Source organism: Dunckerocampus dactyliophorus, chromosome 8 (assembly GCF_027744805.1).
Source record: "Dunckerocampus dactyliophorus isolate RoL2022-P2 chromosome 8, RoL_Ddac_1.1, whole genome shotgun sequence".
In the NCBI taxonomy this organism is placed as follows: Eukaryota; Metazoa; Chordata; class Actinopteri; order Syngnathiformes; family Syngnathidae; genus Dunckerocampus; species Dunckerocampus dactyliophorus.
The window spans coordinates 13,643,884-13,661,205 of NC_072826.1; the positions used below are offsets into that span (position 1 = coordinate 13,643,884).

Sequence of the window (17,322 nt, forward strand, 5' to 3'; positions counted from 1 at the left end):
TAACTGCCGGCCAGAGTGTGTCATTCAAATGAGAGCTGAGGAGTCGTGGGACCTCACGAGGCTTAACTATGTTAGAGAAGTAGCTCAAATGTAGCCACACACACACACGCACACACACACAAACCACATTCCTCGGACAGGTTACACTGAGGCACTGTTGTTGTGACTGTTCGGAGACACAGAAAAGAACACCCAAGCTTCATCGTACAGCTGGTGGAGGGAAAACTCTTAAGTGTTAACTTTTACAGTCTAAGGAGGACACATTTGCGCACACTCACTAAATCTAGTAATGTAGTAAATAGGCCAGATTATTAAGAATGTTACTATAAAAGGTTAGCTTTCCTCTGTATGGTGAGGTAATGCCCATCAGACACAAGCCAGGAAAAAGAGCGAAGAGGGGAGCATCTCTGGATCAAAATCACAACAACACACTTTTAGCAGTAGTGCTTCCATCTGAATCCACATGACATAAGCATGTGGCAGCAGAGACTGGCAGGAATCCACACATTCCTGTTAGCAGCTGACTACTCCACTTCGTGGAACACAGATGAGAGAGGAAGCATTACGTGTGGCAGGACGACACATCAGGCACATTTTGTCCTTACCTTGTCTACAGGCAGCGGCAGCGGAGCCTGGATGACACTGCAAGAGGGGAGAAACTTGGTCACCATGGAAACAGAAGGAAGGGAAGACACACAAGAGGAACCACCAAAGAAAATAGTCATCATGTGTTCTCACATATCCATACACCTTCTTTGCAGAGAAACGCTGTCAAAAGTGTGTAGTGTGAAGCAGCATGTTGACTCATCTACTAATATTACTAACATCTACTAATACTGTAAGTATTACCATGTTGAAAATCAGGACTCCAGATTGCGACTAAACAGCCGCATTCTGCAACTAAAATTTGAGACGCTGCGAGCAAATATTTCGTTGGCCCTTATTCTGTCAGAATGAAAACTCGTTTGTAAAATGTTGACGTTAACAGTTGTCAAAGGCTAAGCATACTGATGCCAGCATTTTCGATCGCTAACCTTTCCATCTCATTGCCGTTTGACTTTTCTTGCATTTTGTTTACACACTTTGCCTGGCTGTCACTCACTGGCTGCAGCTAGCTAGGTAGCTAGTTTTCTGCGTTGCTTCCGGTCTTTGGACTCCAAATGGGACTCTTTTTTCCCTCTACAGTGACATTTGGTCTTTAAAACAAACAAGCCATGATAGTGACGCTATCACTACAGAACAGAAATAAAAATATATTATTGAACAAATAATTTGACTTTAAATAATACAAAATTAGTTTCACACAATTTAAGATAAAAAAAAAAAAGTCGTTGGCCCTGCCAGGTGTCCCTAATTTATTTTTGCAGAAGCTGGCAACCCTACTAGTTAATTTGCAGGTTTTTTTGCAGCTGACAAACTGCTCCACACTTCAGCCCAGTAGTTGACAGTAACGCGCAAATGAACTAGTTTGCCAACTGACATTAACTCCAAAAGAAGAAAAAAGGCGAACACCAAAGAAGAAGGCGAGTCGTGAGAGCGGGGGGCGAATGGCCATCGTGATTGGTTTGTGTTTGGAAATAAGGGCGGTATTGGAGTTAGAATGTATATGACGCCACCAAAGCCTTCCAGAAGAAAGGGACAGAAACACGGTGGTTAGAGAGGGCAGTTGCCATTTATTGTTCAAGTATTTGTCAGTAATGCAGTGAAAATGTGAATATTCACCTTGCAAGTCAACTTCGGTGTGCACCCCTACATTTTCTGATTGCGCTCCTAGAATTTTAAGTTAAGGGCCACTGTACTTCTAGTAAAAAAAAAAATTGTTTGGAGCCCTGGAAATGTATTATTGTGATAGATTCTCTCCTTTCTGTTAAGGGATGGAGGTGAATGTGGAAGTGTGTGAGCAGAGTGGAACATCTAAAGTCAATTGAAAAAAAACAAAATGTAACATAAAGCATTGTCCAGTAAATAAAGGGTGAAAATGAGGTGAGAGGTTTCACTGTATAACTTTCATATGCCCTGTTTTTTGTAGGATTTGGTTTTCGACAAAAATTAGTCGAGTGCCCAAACAAAGCATCCAAACGTCGGTGGCTCAGTCTCTGAAAAATGGATGGTGGTTCTTTTAGAATTGGGACATAAACAGATTCTAACCAGGAATCCTTTAATCATCTTTATTATGTGTGTGGGGGGGTGGGTGGTTTATTTGTTCATAGAACCATTACAGAATGATGAACAACTTGTATCTGTCTCCTAATAAGCACAGTGCTCCATTTGATGATGAGTTCAAGCGCACTGTGTATTTCTGAGTGTTAGTGGAATCTGTTTTTTTTTTAATTATTATTAAATACGGCTGCAAATGCCAGAACTTTGATTTTTTTAAAAAAGGTAAGAAACACTACTGAATCAAAAAATAACTCGTAGCAAAGTATAAAAGTAGTGTCTACTACAATAGGATTGTAATGTACAGGTAGGACCCTGTAACACAGGTTGCTGGGGGAACGATTTAAGGGAGACACATGACAGATAGGGCCAGTGTGTGGAACGATGCACCTGCTGCTAAAGTTTACAATAAAGTTAAAGTGAGAAAGTATACAGCACTAACCGTCCACTGTGTGTGTAACGGACTAGAATGAAACAGCGTCTGCGTGGCTATTCCATCCCGTCCCGTCCCCACTCCTACTCCTTCCACTCATCCCTGTGTCCACCAACAAGTCTTCGATAAAAAGGTAATAGTGGTGTTAAAGGTTCATTTGTATGTCTTTCCCTTTGTCTACTGCATGTCAAACTATATTTATTCCCTGTAAAATGTGTTTCGTGTTCATATTTTTGGTTGCCTGGAATGGATTGATTGGATTTACAGTACATCTGGTGGGAAAACATTTTTTGGGTTTTCATATGTTTCAGTTTTCATCTGACCTTTTGGAAGAAATTAATGATGAAAACGGAGGTTACATTTTCAAATAAAAAAAACATTAATGGAATCCCAAAATAGGATAATCCCTTTAAACCCTTGTAAATGAGGTCTTGATCTCAATGGGATTTATCTGGTTAAATAAAGGTCAAGTAGAAAAAAATAAAATATCGATTAATAATCGATTCATCAATTAATTGTTGCAGCTCTACTGTCAGCAGCCATGTTGTCTACTCTTTGGAACAGCCTGCCCATTTCATTTAAATCTAATATAAAGGTGAGTGTATTGCTGCGGTGTGGTGGAGAATGGCCCTAAAAGTGGGTGAAGGCGAAGAGAAAGCAGAGTTGTAGGACAAAGGTAAACTAGGCAATGTAAGAGGCGACTGTTAATGTGTAACACGGAGCTAACAGGAGGAGACAGCAGCACCTCCAGAAACAACTATGAGAAAATCAGACCACTCGCCGTACATATGACAACCCTTGTGTGCAGCCCGACCTCTATGAACCAAAGAATGTGGTATGTACACACCAGTACCTTTCATAATATTCAGCAACCAACATCACACACTTAGAAGATGATACAATCATGGAAAAAATAAAGTTTAAACTATATTTACTTTGAGTTATGATACAAACACCCTTCTTTAGCAGTAAATGTTGGAGGTGACTGTGAGAATAAGCTGAGGAACCATTTTTGGATATATTTGCATTTTACTCTTCTCAAGTTTGCATCTTTGAGATAGAACTCCAGTATTTGTTACATACTTTATGCACGAAATGATATTCTGTCGGTTCCATAGACGGTAAAGAGTCAACATAAAGGTCCGTATTTTAGAGAAAAACAACAACCAGAACCAGATTAACTCAGTGCTGTTCGGCAAGCTGTGAGTATTAGGTCTGGATGGAGCACCTCAGCTATGGCAAACAACAAAAATCCTCTGCTTCAGGTTGTGGAGGGTAGAGATGTTACCTGTATTGTTTTCCTGCTGCATGTGTCAAATCACAAGCTGACATGAGACAAAGTTCAATCTTCTTTTTCTTGCTTGCTTGACTGAGCGCTGAAGTTCTTACTTGACTTTCTTCTCAGATTTCAGGTCAAGCAGCTCAGTCCTCTCTACTGCTCTGTTAACACGTGAGTCATATCATAACAAACCTTCTTTCTTTACACTTGCGCTGACAGTTTTCTTGTGCTAGCTCCGTCCCTCCAAACGCTCAAGGAAACAAGCTCACCTCACAACTGCTAGCTATGCCTCTGCACTAACTTGATGACGTATGACACACACTAAAAAGGTACACCAGATAACTCATCAAGTGTTACGTGACAGGGGCGTGGCTCAAGCAGACTCAATCAATTCTCAAAAGGCTCCACCCACGGGAGCTGTGAACACACCACTGCCAACTACAAGAAGCATTGCGGTGGGTACCACACTGATAATAGAAACAAAGCACCTTCCTGACAAAGTGCATGACAAAGTGTCCTGGAATATCTAAATATTTTTAGTAGGGACTTGTAGTAGTAGGAATTGTTGTTCAAATCTCGTGCAAACTATGGCAGATGCTGCTTTGATCATATTCTTCCTTGCCTACCAGCTTCTTGTACTCCCAAGTGCAGGGATGAGTTTTACATACCAAACACGAGGTTTATAGGTCAGTGTGGTTGCAGTCACTTCAAATCCACCTTGTCCATTACGGTGTCATATGATTTCCCCGTTAGCGGAATCGCGGAATTGGCCAATGAAAACGGAATCTACGAATAATCGCGAAATCTCGCAGAACTTAACATATTATGAATGAAGTGCTGTTATCGTGAGGAAAAGGAACGCTTTTGTGGGAAAGTATTTCCCCCCGCAGACCACTCATTTGTGGCGGAAACTCCTCAAACACTAACCCACCCCCTCCCAAACTAAATATGTCGAAGGAGCCACCTGAAACACCGGCTAAGTCAGAGAGGAAAAACTTGGAAACTCATCTCAGTCACCAAGCGTTAGTGGAAGCTGGCTGGGTTAGCTTATTATCGCAGAGCATGCTAGTGCGGCTGTGTGTGTGCGACTGAGGCTGCGTGAGTGCGTTTACACCGTCAAGTGATTGGAATTGCATCGAGGACTCCGTCTTACTCAACCACAAGCACAAGCATTACAGTTTGTTGAGGATTTTGTAGTATTATGTGCAGAGCAAAGGTAGATCTGCTTCTGAAATATTGAAAAAAATTGTCAAATGATGTATTGCATCAATAAATGCAAGGATTTTTGCATTTCATTGACAGACATTTTAGTCACTGCCACAAAAAGCACACACTTTGGTGGTAAAATAAGTGTATAAATAACGAAATTCTGAAAAATGAAATCAGAAAAAAATTAATTTGGGAAAAAATAAAAACAGGCTCGACATTGCAATTGGCGAAGTGAGCACTTACTCGCTTCGTCGGCGTGCCTCCATCCCGTCGGGCAGGAACAGTTTGACTGTTGACACGATGCAGCCATGTGTGACTGGAGACACAGAACAGCAACAAACATGTTACTACTTAACGTTAACATACTGCTTGTTAAAGCTGACATTTTTTTTCTTGGATACTCATAATGGGTGCGTCACAGGTTTGTGTTCGGCTCTACAGGAAAATATTTGTTTGCATATTAACCTGTGATAGAAGAAACCTTGAAGAATGAGGTTAACATGCAGGATGAATTTGTTCTGGAACGCTAATTTGAAAGGTTTGGTAGTGGAGCTGAAAATCTGACCTAAATGTCCACTCCATATTGTGTGTGTGTGTGTGTGTGTGTGTGTGTGTGTGTGTGTATGACACCACTTTTGAGGTGAGCTCCAAGGTACCCTTAAGGGTTATTGAAGTGTGATGATTCAAATGCTGCCCATGTGCATGAGCACATAACGTCAAGTGAGGTCAGACTGGTTTTAACAAACTTTCCATATTCACATTTAGCATATTTCTAATACTAATTTCTTAACGTACACTCACACATGCACATCATTCGATACAGCTGCACAATATAAAATGATTTAATACTTTATTTAGCAACATCAGTGTTGAACTATTAGAAACAGTATGTAAGTCAATATACAGTACATGATATAATGTGACATGGCAGAGTATTTTATTGCACCTCGTTCGATGCGAGGGGGCGCTTAATGTGTATCCTACATGTACCTTTGCGTGTGTTCTCAGTGACATCGACGCCAAACTGAATGATGTCTCCAGAGAGGACCTCGCACGGTGGACTCTCCTCTGAGCCGCGACTCAACCTCTGGCTGTTGATGAATGTGCCATTGCTGCTTTTTGTGTCCTGCAGGTAGAACTGAAACAGAAGCAAAAACATACACATGATTACACAACTGCTGATTCTGTCATCAAGAGTAAGCAATGTACTAGTGAGAAGATATTAGTGTAAAAATGAACGTGCATCTATAGCTGTTGGCCCCTGAAGGAAATTAAACACAGTCTTTAGGATTAAAAATAACAACTGCTACCCTGCCAGGCTTTGCCAGTGTCCTGTCAATCATCTTGTCAAAGTTCATCACTGCTGATTGGTTTAGCCTATCAGCAACCCGCGACTCCTTGTTGCGGCTCCCTTCACCTTGAGTCAAGTGTTCTAACCGCGCAATCCATAAACCATGAATACGTCCCAAAATACACAAATCTCAGAAGAAAATAGAGAGTTTATATCTAAATGGACATATTCCTTTGTCTTCACTGACAAATACGCTGGCTCCCCCGTGTGCTTGATATGTGGTGAGAAATAAGCAGACAAGAAAAAATGTCACATTTAAAGACATTTTCAAAACAAGCACTCAGCTTTTTCTGAAATGTACCCAAATGCAGATGGGCGTAAGAGAGGAATTTTGGAACTACTACAGAAAGTTGAGCAGAGCAAACATGTTTTCAAGAAGTGGATGAACGCTCCAAACCCAACTACAGCTGCTAGAGTTGTGGCTGCACTGGATATCGAAAGGAGGGGGAAGCCGTTCACAGATGGAGAATACGTGAAAGAATAGTTCATAAAAATATCACAGCATCTATTCTCTGGATGAAGCCAAAGCGCACCATGACCTCTGCAGGTGAGCCCAGACCACTCCTCTCCAAGCCCCGAATGCACACGTCCCAAGCCCCACTGCCCCAGCAACCCCCACACAACCCGCAGTCCTCCAACAAAGAGCTAGGCGGCAAAACCCACAAAGATGTGTGATCCATGCACGGCCCGATTTGATCGGTTCAATTTGAATTGGCACACAGTCCTCTTCATCATGCCTCACACATCTCAACATAATGAAACCAGGATAACACCCAAGAGTGCATCAGCCATCAATATGGCTACCACCACATCGCAGGGCGACAACAGATTGCTCCCAGAGGGATGCTGTTGGGATCCCTGCCGTCCAGCCCCCCGCTAGAGAACAACAAGCCACATAAAAACATAGAGACACAGAAGAGCCAGACATGCCCATCCAAAACACAGAGAAGGCCACGCCATGTGCTACTGCTTTGGCCCGGTCAGAGCTGCTTGCTAGAGGTTGTTTATATGCTGTTTATAAGTTATCGGTGGTTGCAGTAAGCTGGTTTTCTTTCTTGTAGATGTAACGTTCACTGCCGGATGATGCCACTTTAAGTGCGCTAACATGTTAGACGTGTTTCCTGCAGCATACCCGATATTTGCGGAACAATGTCAACACACAACTTTAGATTTATCCGCTTGCCTTTGTCCATCCGTAATTTTAAACAGGGAAGCCAGAATGTTCCCAAACAGGAGACCGTAGTGAGATGGGAGGGTCTTCCAGCTCAGGCTTCTCGCTTGCATTTGCCATGATGTCATTTGTCAGTGTGTTGCCCCCCCCTCAGTCAGTAGTGTCCGACACTCAGAGGCGTCCGTGCAGAAACTCGCCCACAGGACTTTAGTTCCTCGTGAAGCGCTTAGATCACTCTAGTAATAAATTTAATAAGAAAAATGGCATAAAATATAATCGAAATGGTATGCAAGTGGACCGAACCGAACATGCACAACCGAAACGATTCAATACATCCATGTGAACCGTTACACCCCTTACGGACAGCAAAGCAAAAATGCGGTGACATCTTCATGGCATTGATGGACAATCACAGCAATTAGTTAATAGCGTCCGCATTCACCAGTTGGACAATAACTTTTACAAAATGAAAATGGCCAAGAGCTACTCATTTTAGTAACATTTCTTTTCGGAGCTTATTTTAAACCCAAACAAAGCGAATATGCTTGTTTTACCAGAACATTAACAAAATGCTGGTGTCCACAACTCACATTTTGTATTTCAGAATGCATTTCGTTCTACTGTTCTTTCATTATTAACTGAAAACCTGAATGAAAGGCAGGCTTGCGGGCACCTCATGTGGTTGTGGGAAGCTACCTGGTGCATGCGGGCACCACGTTGGTGACCCCTGCACTACACTCATTTGCTTTGTCACCAATAACAAAGCTAAGATGTCAATGTTTTGACGTATATTGTGTTTGTTTAAGCATTTTTTAAATGCACAAAATCTATCAATCCCTACGTTTTACGGCATGCGATAGCTATACTTTTATTTATTTATTTATTTTAAATTGAGAATTGTATTTATTTGAAAATTACCTGCAAGCAGTTTGCAATATTTTATGTTTCATTTTGTAAATCAAAGCGTTTTACGCAAAAAGCTATACAAGTTTTAGGTTTTGCATTTTGCTCGCTTACTGTACCAAAAATGAACCGAACAGTTACCTTAAAACAGAGGTACGTAACGAACCGTTATTATAGCGTACTGTTACACCCCTCCTAAATGACCATAGCTATTTTTTGTCTATGTTTTTGGTATTTGTCCACGTACAAATTCTACTGAAGTGACTAAAAAGAGAAAGTTTAGCTACTTCTTTACTGTCTGTTGAAACATTCAGCATACACCACCTTTTGGTTATAGCTGGGCAGAGTGGAGAATGGGATTATTTTTGTGTTTTAGAAGATGGACTGTTGTGGGGAGCATCTTTTGACAAACATAGCAAATTATATCACCTGTAAATTAAAAAATGATCTGGGTGTTCAAATGGTTGTTTGTCTATATGTGCCCTGCGATTGGCTGGCGACCAGTCCAGGGTGTACCCTGCCTTTCACCTGAAGTCAGCTGGCATAGGCTCCAGCATACCCCCGCGACCCTACCCGAGGATAAGCGGCATCGAAAATGAATGGATGGATCTGGTTGTCCAATTAGATTGCCCTGATCGCCTCCCTACTACTGGGGGCATAGTTTCATGGCGTCTGTCTTGCTATAATATGCTGTGATGCACTAACAAATGTTCATTTCTTTCTTTGGAGACATATCGGTATTCCGACGCAATTTCTGAGGGCAATTCCCGCGACCCTAAAAGAGGAAAAGCGGTATAGAAAATGGATGGATGGATGGAATTCTAGTTTGAATTTCTATCTCCTCTAATTGCACCTCCAGTCAACTTATTATTATGTCTAGAGATACACAACGACATAAACAACACAGCTGCCACGTCTCTCCTCAAACAGGAATTATAACATTGCAACACATCGTACACACACCAAAAACGGCGAGAAGAAAATCAACAACACATCACACAGCAATGGCGTGTGAAAGTCAAGCACATACTTACAGAGGCCAGCAAAACGCAAAGACACATAAGACGATGCACGCAGGGTACTGGACAAACAAGTACACACGCAAACACACACACAAACTGCACAGTCTGATTTCAGAGCCAGAGGCCTGATAGTGGTGTCGTCCATCAGGGGCTTCATCCATCAGCTCTTCATTCCCACTGAAATCAAGTGTTGATCTACCACAGAGCAAGACGCAGAAGAGAGGAGGAGGAGGAGGAGGAGGAGGATTGGGGGGGCGGAGCTAGAGGAAAACTAAATAAGAGATGGCGGAGAGAGAGAGAGAGAGAGAGAGAGAGAGAGAGAGAGACTGTTTCACTGATCTCACCATTCATCAGACTGCAGTGTGCTATGAAAAGCCACCCAACCAACAACTACCCGCAGCACACACACGCACGCAGACATGGCCACGCACACACTCACACACACCTCCTGTCCCCATGGTAACCTAGAGACAAGGAAGGAGGGACCTAACTTTAGAGCTTTTCACCCAGCAACACCTCTTATACACATTATGCGTCAGAAAATACATAGAATGTAGCTTCACACTATAAGGCACACAATGACAGCATGCACCACTACAGAGCTACAGATCTCTCATTTTATCAGCATATCTTCCATTACCTATTTTCTAAACCATTTGTCCTGTACAGAACCATCACATCCCAGCTGACTGGGGATAGGGAAAGGTAGGGTACACCCTGGACTGAACACCTGACAATCACAGGTCACATAGAAAATGTCCCTATGCCATGGTATCTACTCGACATGGCATTACTCCCAAAGCCAGGTACTATTTCTAGTACCCGCTCATCCATGGTTCAAGCCAGACAGGCCAATACCATACAAGTGATGGAACACTCATTCATCATCGCTGTAACATTGTAACCTTTACACTAGGTTTACACTAGGCCAGTGCTTATCAAATAGTGGGGCGGGCCCCGCTGGGGGGCGCGTGAGAGGCAAGGAGTGCAGACCTGCCAACATGTATAAATCTGTCGTACTCAGCATGCAATTGGACTATTGAATATGCTTGTATGTGTCACTGCTCTCCATTTTGTTGCATTTCGCTTGTTTCAGTTTCGAGTTCAGTTACCTTTGGCTCGTACTATTGCACCATGCAGCCTGTAGAGAGCGTCCCTCACACACTTTCCTTCACACTGTGTTCAGGCGTACCAAACCGAAAACAAACACATCTGCCCTGCAGAACTTACCTGACGTTGGTGGGAGTGATCGGTGGGAAGAGATTAATACAGTATCTATCTACTTTAGGCCCTTGAACCTACTGGACTGAGAAAGCTAATGTAGCTGGAGAGAATCCAAATGCAGCGCTAAACCACTGTTCTATTGCACTCCCCCCAGTCAACTCCTGTGTAAAAATGATGCGCATAACTTCTGATTTCTGCTTTCATGAATGAATCAATTGTCATCCTAATGACTGACATTTCTTAACCCACATCTGCCATATTTCTACACCCACTAACATGACATTTCTCAGGGACAATACATGCCTTTTCCCTCCCTCCTCCAGTTCTATACTTCTCAAATAGTGTCATTTGAGGACCAGAGACCAAAAAAGCATTAGTTTTCCTGAGGGCCAAGTTCCTTTTTTATGATGTTTTAATGTGGAACAGGTATACATGCAGCCTGCTTAAATATAAATCACGCCTTGTCCTCAGAGAGCTTCTATTGGGAAAAACTCTGGACATCCAACAAGGATCTGGTGTCATCAGTCAGATGTAGGGTTGCTACGGATTTGACATTTGAAAACTCCATAATTTTCCCGATTCAGTAAATTTACTTGTATCATTAGAGCTGAAACGATGATTAATCGATTATCCAATTAATTGACAATTATTTTGGTATTCAATTACTGGGAATTGTTTTTTGATTTAACAAATGTATATATCCTCAGATTTCAGCCTCTCAAATATAGATCATTTTTTATTTCCTTAGTCATTCATGAAAGTAGACCTATTATCTTTGCGTTTTAGGCAAAACAAGATATTCACAACATCATTTTTGCAGATTTTCTGATATGTTGTGAACCAAACCATTAACAGTTTGTGTTTGGTTCAAATTGATTTGGTCCGTCTAGGGCCTAAACCGGGGGTCGGCAACCTTTCTGTATCAACAATCATTTTGCCTCCTCTCCAGTAAAGAAAAATGGTCTGGACAACAACAAACATGACAAAGCTTATAAACTTTTAAAAGCTTTAATTTTTTCAAAATGTCACCAACAGCAGAATTCAAACAGAAGTGCAGAGTGCATGAGTAGGCTTACCTTGAAATACATCATTTAAACACTGAACTATGTAAGCTTTTTTGAGGTGTTCCCGTATTTGTGTACAATTAAAAGAAAATGTTGCCAACTTTAACGTAAAAAGCCCATCAGAGTTCACATATCTGCAAATCAGTACTGCGTGCTTAATACCATTTACACACTTGACTCATCACAGGCAATTCAACATGCTTGCGCTGAGTTAATGTCATCATTTTGCCAACTGGTGATGTTTGTTGCCATTCTATTGGTCCTGTCCTTTACTGTCTTTGCAGGGAGAAGCATTTCTTTCATTTTCTGAATAATTTCTTTTTTATTGTTTTTCATTTGGAGAATAGATGCTGTGATATTTATGAACGAGTCTTTCATGTGTTCTCCATCTGTGAACGGCTTCCTCCTCCTTACGATCTCCACTGCAGCGAGTCAGCTACAGCGCTCGTAGCTGTAGTTGAATGTGGAGCCTTCATCCACTTCATGAAAGTATATTTGCTGTGCTGAACCTTGAGTAGTAGTTCCGAAATCACTCCCTTACACCCAAACCACACTGCTCCCCCTGAAACAGAGATTATACTATCCGGCAGATCCTTCTCTCGGGTCGAGGTCAGCAGCACACCATCCCCACTATAAACGGTGTTGACCGTGCACTGCTTCCCCCCGCTGAGACGGCGGATGGTGGGCCAGAATCTCTTCGAAGCCATCTAGAAGTCATTCTCCGAACTCCTCCCATGAGTTTTTGCCTCAGCTACCTCCAGAGCCGCCGACCACTTGGCCTGCCAGTAACTGTCAGCTGCCTCTGGAGTTCCATGGGCCAAAAAGGCTCGATAGGACTACTACTTCATCTTGACGGCATCCCTCAACACTGGTGTCCACCACCGCGTTCTGGGGTGGCCACCACAACAGGCACCGACCACCTTACGGCCACAGCTCCGATAAGCCGCCTTGACAATGGAGGCACAGAACATGGCCCACTCTCGGAACATTGTCGAAACTCTCCCGTTGGTGGGAGTTGAAACTCCTGACTGCCAGACGTTCTCAGCAAGCCCTCTCAATGCGTTTGGGCCTGCCAGGTCTGACGGCATCCTCCCCCACCATCGGAGCCAACTCACCACCAGGTGGTGATCGGTTGACAGCTCTGCCCCTCTCTTCACCCGAGTTCCCAAAACATGTGGCCACAAGTCTGACGACATGACCACGAAGTCAATCATCGACCTGCGGCCCAGGGTGTCCTGGTGCCAAGTGCACAAGGGGAGACACCCTTATGCTTTTTTTTAGTCATTCATAATTTCATCTTTTAGAAAACACAACAGTGGTAGCAGTCTTGGAAAAGTGAATGTTTCTACAGTCAGGCAAAAAATGATTAGACCACCCTTGTTTCTTCAGTTTCTTGTTCATTTTAATGGCTGATACACCTAAAGGTACCTTTGTTTTGGACAGAAATAACAAGGACAACAAAAATAGCTTAAGAGGTTTTTTGGCAATACAGTGCTATAGCTATTCATGTAAGAACTTTTGTGATTTTGGTTATTATCAGGAAAACCATGGAAGTTGCTAGATATCAGCCCTTAAATTCAACTCTTATGAGCTACAATACATTTGTTATCATCATTATATTTCTCCAAACAAATGTGTCTTTAGTTGTACCAGGCATTCAAATGGATCAATAAACTAAAGAAACAAGGGCGGTCTAATAATTTTTTTCCATGACTGTGTGCATGAGTTTCCATTTTCCATACTTTTCCAGAAAGGGGAAATTTGTTACATCAAATTCCATATGTTTCCACACTTGTGTAGAACCCTGTAGATGGCCAGCCTTCTGGACATAAGACTTTGGTGAGCATGAATGAGGCCTCCAACATGCTCCAGCCATGGTCTGGTCATGACCACACGTTTCTACTCAGCATGTTTGTGCTCACTGACAGTCAGTGGCTGTGCATTGCCCAGTTTAAAAAATAAAAATTAAAGCACAGCTCTTCTGCTTATGTGCCGCCTCACCTGAATCCGACAGCTATTTAATGACTCATCTACTGGAGGGTGTGTTCCTGTTACTTAAATAGACACCCTGAAACACCTGAAATGGTAAAGTGGTGGTGAACGTGAGCTTTTAATCTTAAATCCCGGGACAACGAGTTTGCAGTTGAAGATTGACCACCAGTTTCTGGCAGCTTCTGTGGTTTTACTACTCGTGTCACCGCTTTGTGACACTTTAACACAGCGGGTAAGAGTCAACATTGAAGTATAAACAGCACAAGAAACCCACAATTCCTTGGCACATTTTCACTCAGGTTGACTCAGCAGTGCCCAGCACAAGTTTGCACACGCTGCCTGGTATTTACGTTCCTACAAACCACCAGGCTTCAAGCTGGTAGCGCTCAAATAGTTCATTCATTCACATGTTGCTTATCGGCTGTTTTTTCCCCACCATTCTTCTCATGCCTTAACTCTTAACTTCCCTGCAGGAGACTGAGCAACATGGCATAAACAAGGGGGACTTTACTTTCAAACGGCGGAAATGTAAAAGGCAGAAGGGCTTTAAGGCTTCAAAAGTTACATTCAACTTGAATAATTAATTATTCGGGGTTGACAAGGTGTGTTATGAGGATGAGCTCTAGCTGTCCTAGCAGTTCAAAACGTAGCCAACATGTAAGTAGCGTTAGCTTTACGTAACCCGGGACAGATACTTTAAGAAATCAGTTTGGGTCTTGAGCTGAAGAAGTGCCTGAAACTGTTCACGTCGCACCCTGTACATACTGTAAATTGAAAATAGCAACACTAGTACACTTCTGAAAAGTTATGACTATGTCCTCTAGAAGGATAAACCTTGTGTGAGCCGGTCAACTGGCACGTGTTCTGGCTCGCTGTGCGCATATTCGCCGGATGAGCGAGTGACGCTGATGCTGCTGCAAAACTAATAAGTGACCCTGATACATTACAGGGAGTCCTAAATCTGCTTTAATCTGCTTCATATCTGCCTGAGTGGCTTACTAGCAGAGTGGACAGCCTGACGACTGCTGCACAACTTCCATGTGCCAGCTGTACAGTCATGTGAAAAAATGAGGACACCCCACGGTCTAACGCTTCTAAACCGTTGTACACAAAAGGTTGAAAATTTGTCCAAAAACTTCACCCCTGCTGTGTTGCATATGCTTTTTTTTTAAACAAATATAGTATATGGTGGCGCTGTTATTTGTTTAGTTCCACGCCAAGCATTCTGGTATAGAACCCGTCCAGAGACTTATGCAAGGATGACTTCAGCGTCCATGATTCAAAACCGTAGGACGACGAACCCGATGATTGCTTGGAAGAAGCCGATTTTAATGTGTCAAGGAAGACTGGATTTCCAAATACATTAATGCTATTTAGGGCTCTCCAGGCCAGTGCCTTCCTTATCCTAAAGGTCCTGCTCCATGAGAGCATTTCCCCCTGCCGTTCTGAGCTGTGGATGGTTCAGGGGGACGCCGAACGCGATGACCTCGGTCTTCCTTGCGTTCAGCCTGAGCCCTAACTTGGAACATTCTTCCTTCACTCTGCTCAGGAGCTCCTAGGCCTGCTCTACATGGTCAGACATCAGGCAGATGTCATCTGCATAGTCCAGGTCCGCAATGACTACAGCAGGGCTTCTTCTTGACTGACCTTCTAGGTGTAATTGTTGAGCAAAGCTTCAAATACTATGAACTATGAAATAAAGGAAGCCAATCCCTTAAGTTAATTTCAGTCATACATTCCTTCATTGATCAGTGTTCACTGTGGTAACTAAATAAACCTCCTAAATTATCTATCATAGTTTTAGTCTGATCATGGTTTCCTCCTTGACACATGTCAGTGCTCTCCACAAAGCTTAGTAATTTTTTAGTTAAGAGTGAAGGGCACATCTTATCACATCTTCAACCTTGTTCCTTAGCAGAAATTTCACAGCAACAGAGGAAGTGAGCAGCTAGCAATGACACAGTAAAGACAAGACGAGACATCCTCTGTCTGTTTCTTTAAATCTTCACGACCACTGTGGTTCTCAGGACCTCAGGGTTAGAAGGGAAGAAGCAGCTGGATGCAAACTGACTGCTCCTCCAAAAACACAGTAGACTGTCTGAAGAGGCTTTCAGACATCCATCCCACCAGCTATGCTATGGTCAGTTTCCTTCACAGAAATCAAGATTATGGAGGTCAGCATGAGGGGATATAGATTATTGATTAAATAGTTTTTTAAAAGAAATCAAAAAGCAAACAGTTAATGTTTTTTTTCCTAAAAGGCAGTGCTGGGATACACTTTTATCTTGGGGAAAAAGATTTCATGCTGGAAAACAGCTGATGATATAGACACCTTTCTTTACACCCAAGGATGCGGGTGGTCAAAATAGACTGTAGATTATTGAAACACTTGATCTGCTGTTGTGTAAATAACTCCGATATTAACACCAACTTTCTAGAGCTCTACACACTTCAATCAAAAATATTGAATTGAATTTTCAACCTAATTGTCCTCGTCGCAGTGATGTAAACATGTTTCAGGTGTCTACCAGGTCAATTCATTTTAGGCAAGTGGAGGTGGTCTGTGATGCAATCAAACAGAAGGTCTCTGCTCTGCTGTGCACAATGTAGCAATCTGCTAGATCACTGACCCAAATGACTGGTTTAATCCATCACCACACCAAGCGTGCAGCCTCACCTGTTGGCCTTCGGTGTACACTTACATCCCTCCCTTTACCTCTGTGAGCGTTAGTGAGATTTTCAGAAACAGCAAAAAAGGCATACCTCCTCACATCCAAGCCTGGCCTTGCTCTCAGAATAGCACAAAAGTGAGACTGTGGCCAGGTTATGGAAAACATAATGTGCATGTGAAAAACCAATGTTCTTACTGCAAGAGGAAGCTACAGTTATGAAGTCACTGTTGAGCAAACGAGCCGCTACCTCATTCCTGTGTGCTTCCAAATATGTTACCCTTGTGCCTGATAGTGTACTATTGACAGTATGTTTTGTGCATTAGTGTGCCATCGCAATGTGTCCTCACAGAACAGAGGCAGACAAATGCTACTGATGAGATGTCATAAATAAATAAACATCCCCATTAAAAAAATACAGTAGCCTAGTAATAAACCACTGCATATGGAGGAAAAGTAATGGGACACTACATTTAAACTACATAAAGTGAAAATAATGTTGCTCCTCCCTCTACAGCTTTAACAGCCTTCACTCTTCTGGGAAGACTTTGTACAAAGACTTTGTACTATTGATCTCTTGGGGACCGATAAAGAAAGTAACTAAGTATCTATCTAGCTAGCAGTCTAACAGTACATGTATTTGTATTTGGACTTTTCAATATGAAACATTTGGTACATTACAGAGGCATAACAACCATCCCACATGGTACACATTAAGTGAGGGACAGGAAGTATAACTGCACATACTGTAGTCACGCATCTACTCCATAAACAACTACACTGCACCCTAACCCTTGGCTCGTGGGTCCACGGCTACCGAAAGTGCCAAGGAGAAGCCACAGCTCAAA

General features: G+C 42.5%; 1 protein-coding gene and 1 long non-coding RNA gene across 12 annotated transcripts in view; one reads left to right on the forward strand and one right to left on the reverse strand.

The window, feature by feature from the left end:
• The window catches only part of slmapa (sarcolemma associated protein a), a 41,005-nt gene that overhangs the window by 16,141 nt on the left and 7,542 nt on the right, over nt 1-17,322 (reverse strand). For 8 of the 11 annotated variants that reach the window (XM_054785675.1, XM_054785673.1, XM_054785674.1 and 5 more), the window contains exons 2-4: nt 6,069-6,216; nt 5,322-5,394; nt 606-642 (exon numbers count right to left, since the gene is read on the reverse strand). In XM_054785675.1, the coding sequence (XP_054641650.1) occupies nt 606-642; nt 5,322-5,394; nt 6,069-6,216 (258 nt within the window). Of the gene's footprint in view, nt 1-605; nt 643-3,878; nt 4,176-5,321; nt 5,395-6,068; nt 6,217-9,537; nt 9,737-17,322 lie in introns of those variants that run through there. The other 3 variants (XM_054785676.1, XM_054785679.1, XM_054785683.1) reach the window with 3 other exon arrangements.
• LOC129186925 (uncharacterized) lies at nt 3,223-6,379 on the forward strand. The gene is made up of 3 exons (XR_008572322.1): nt 3,223-3,425; nt 3,996-4,040; nt 4,234-6,379. It is a non-coding gene; the product is annotated as an uncharacterized LOC129186925 (long non-coding RNA).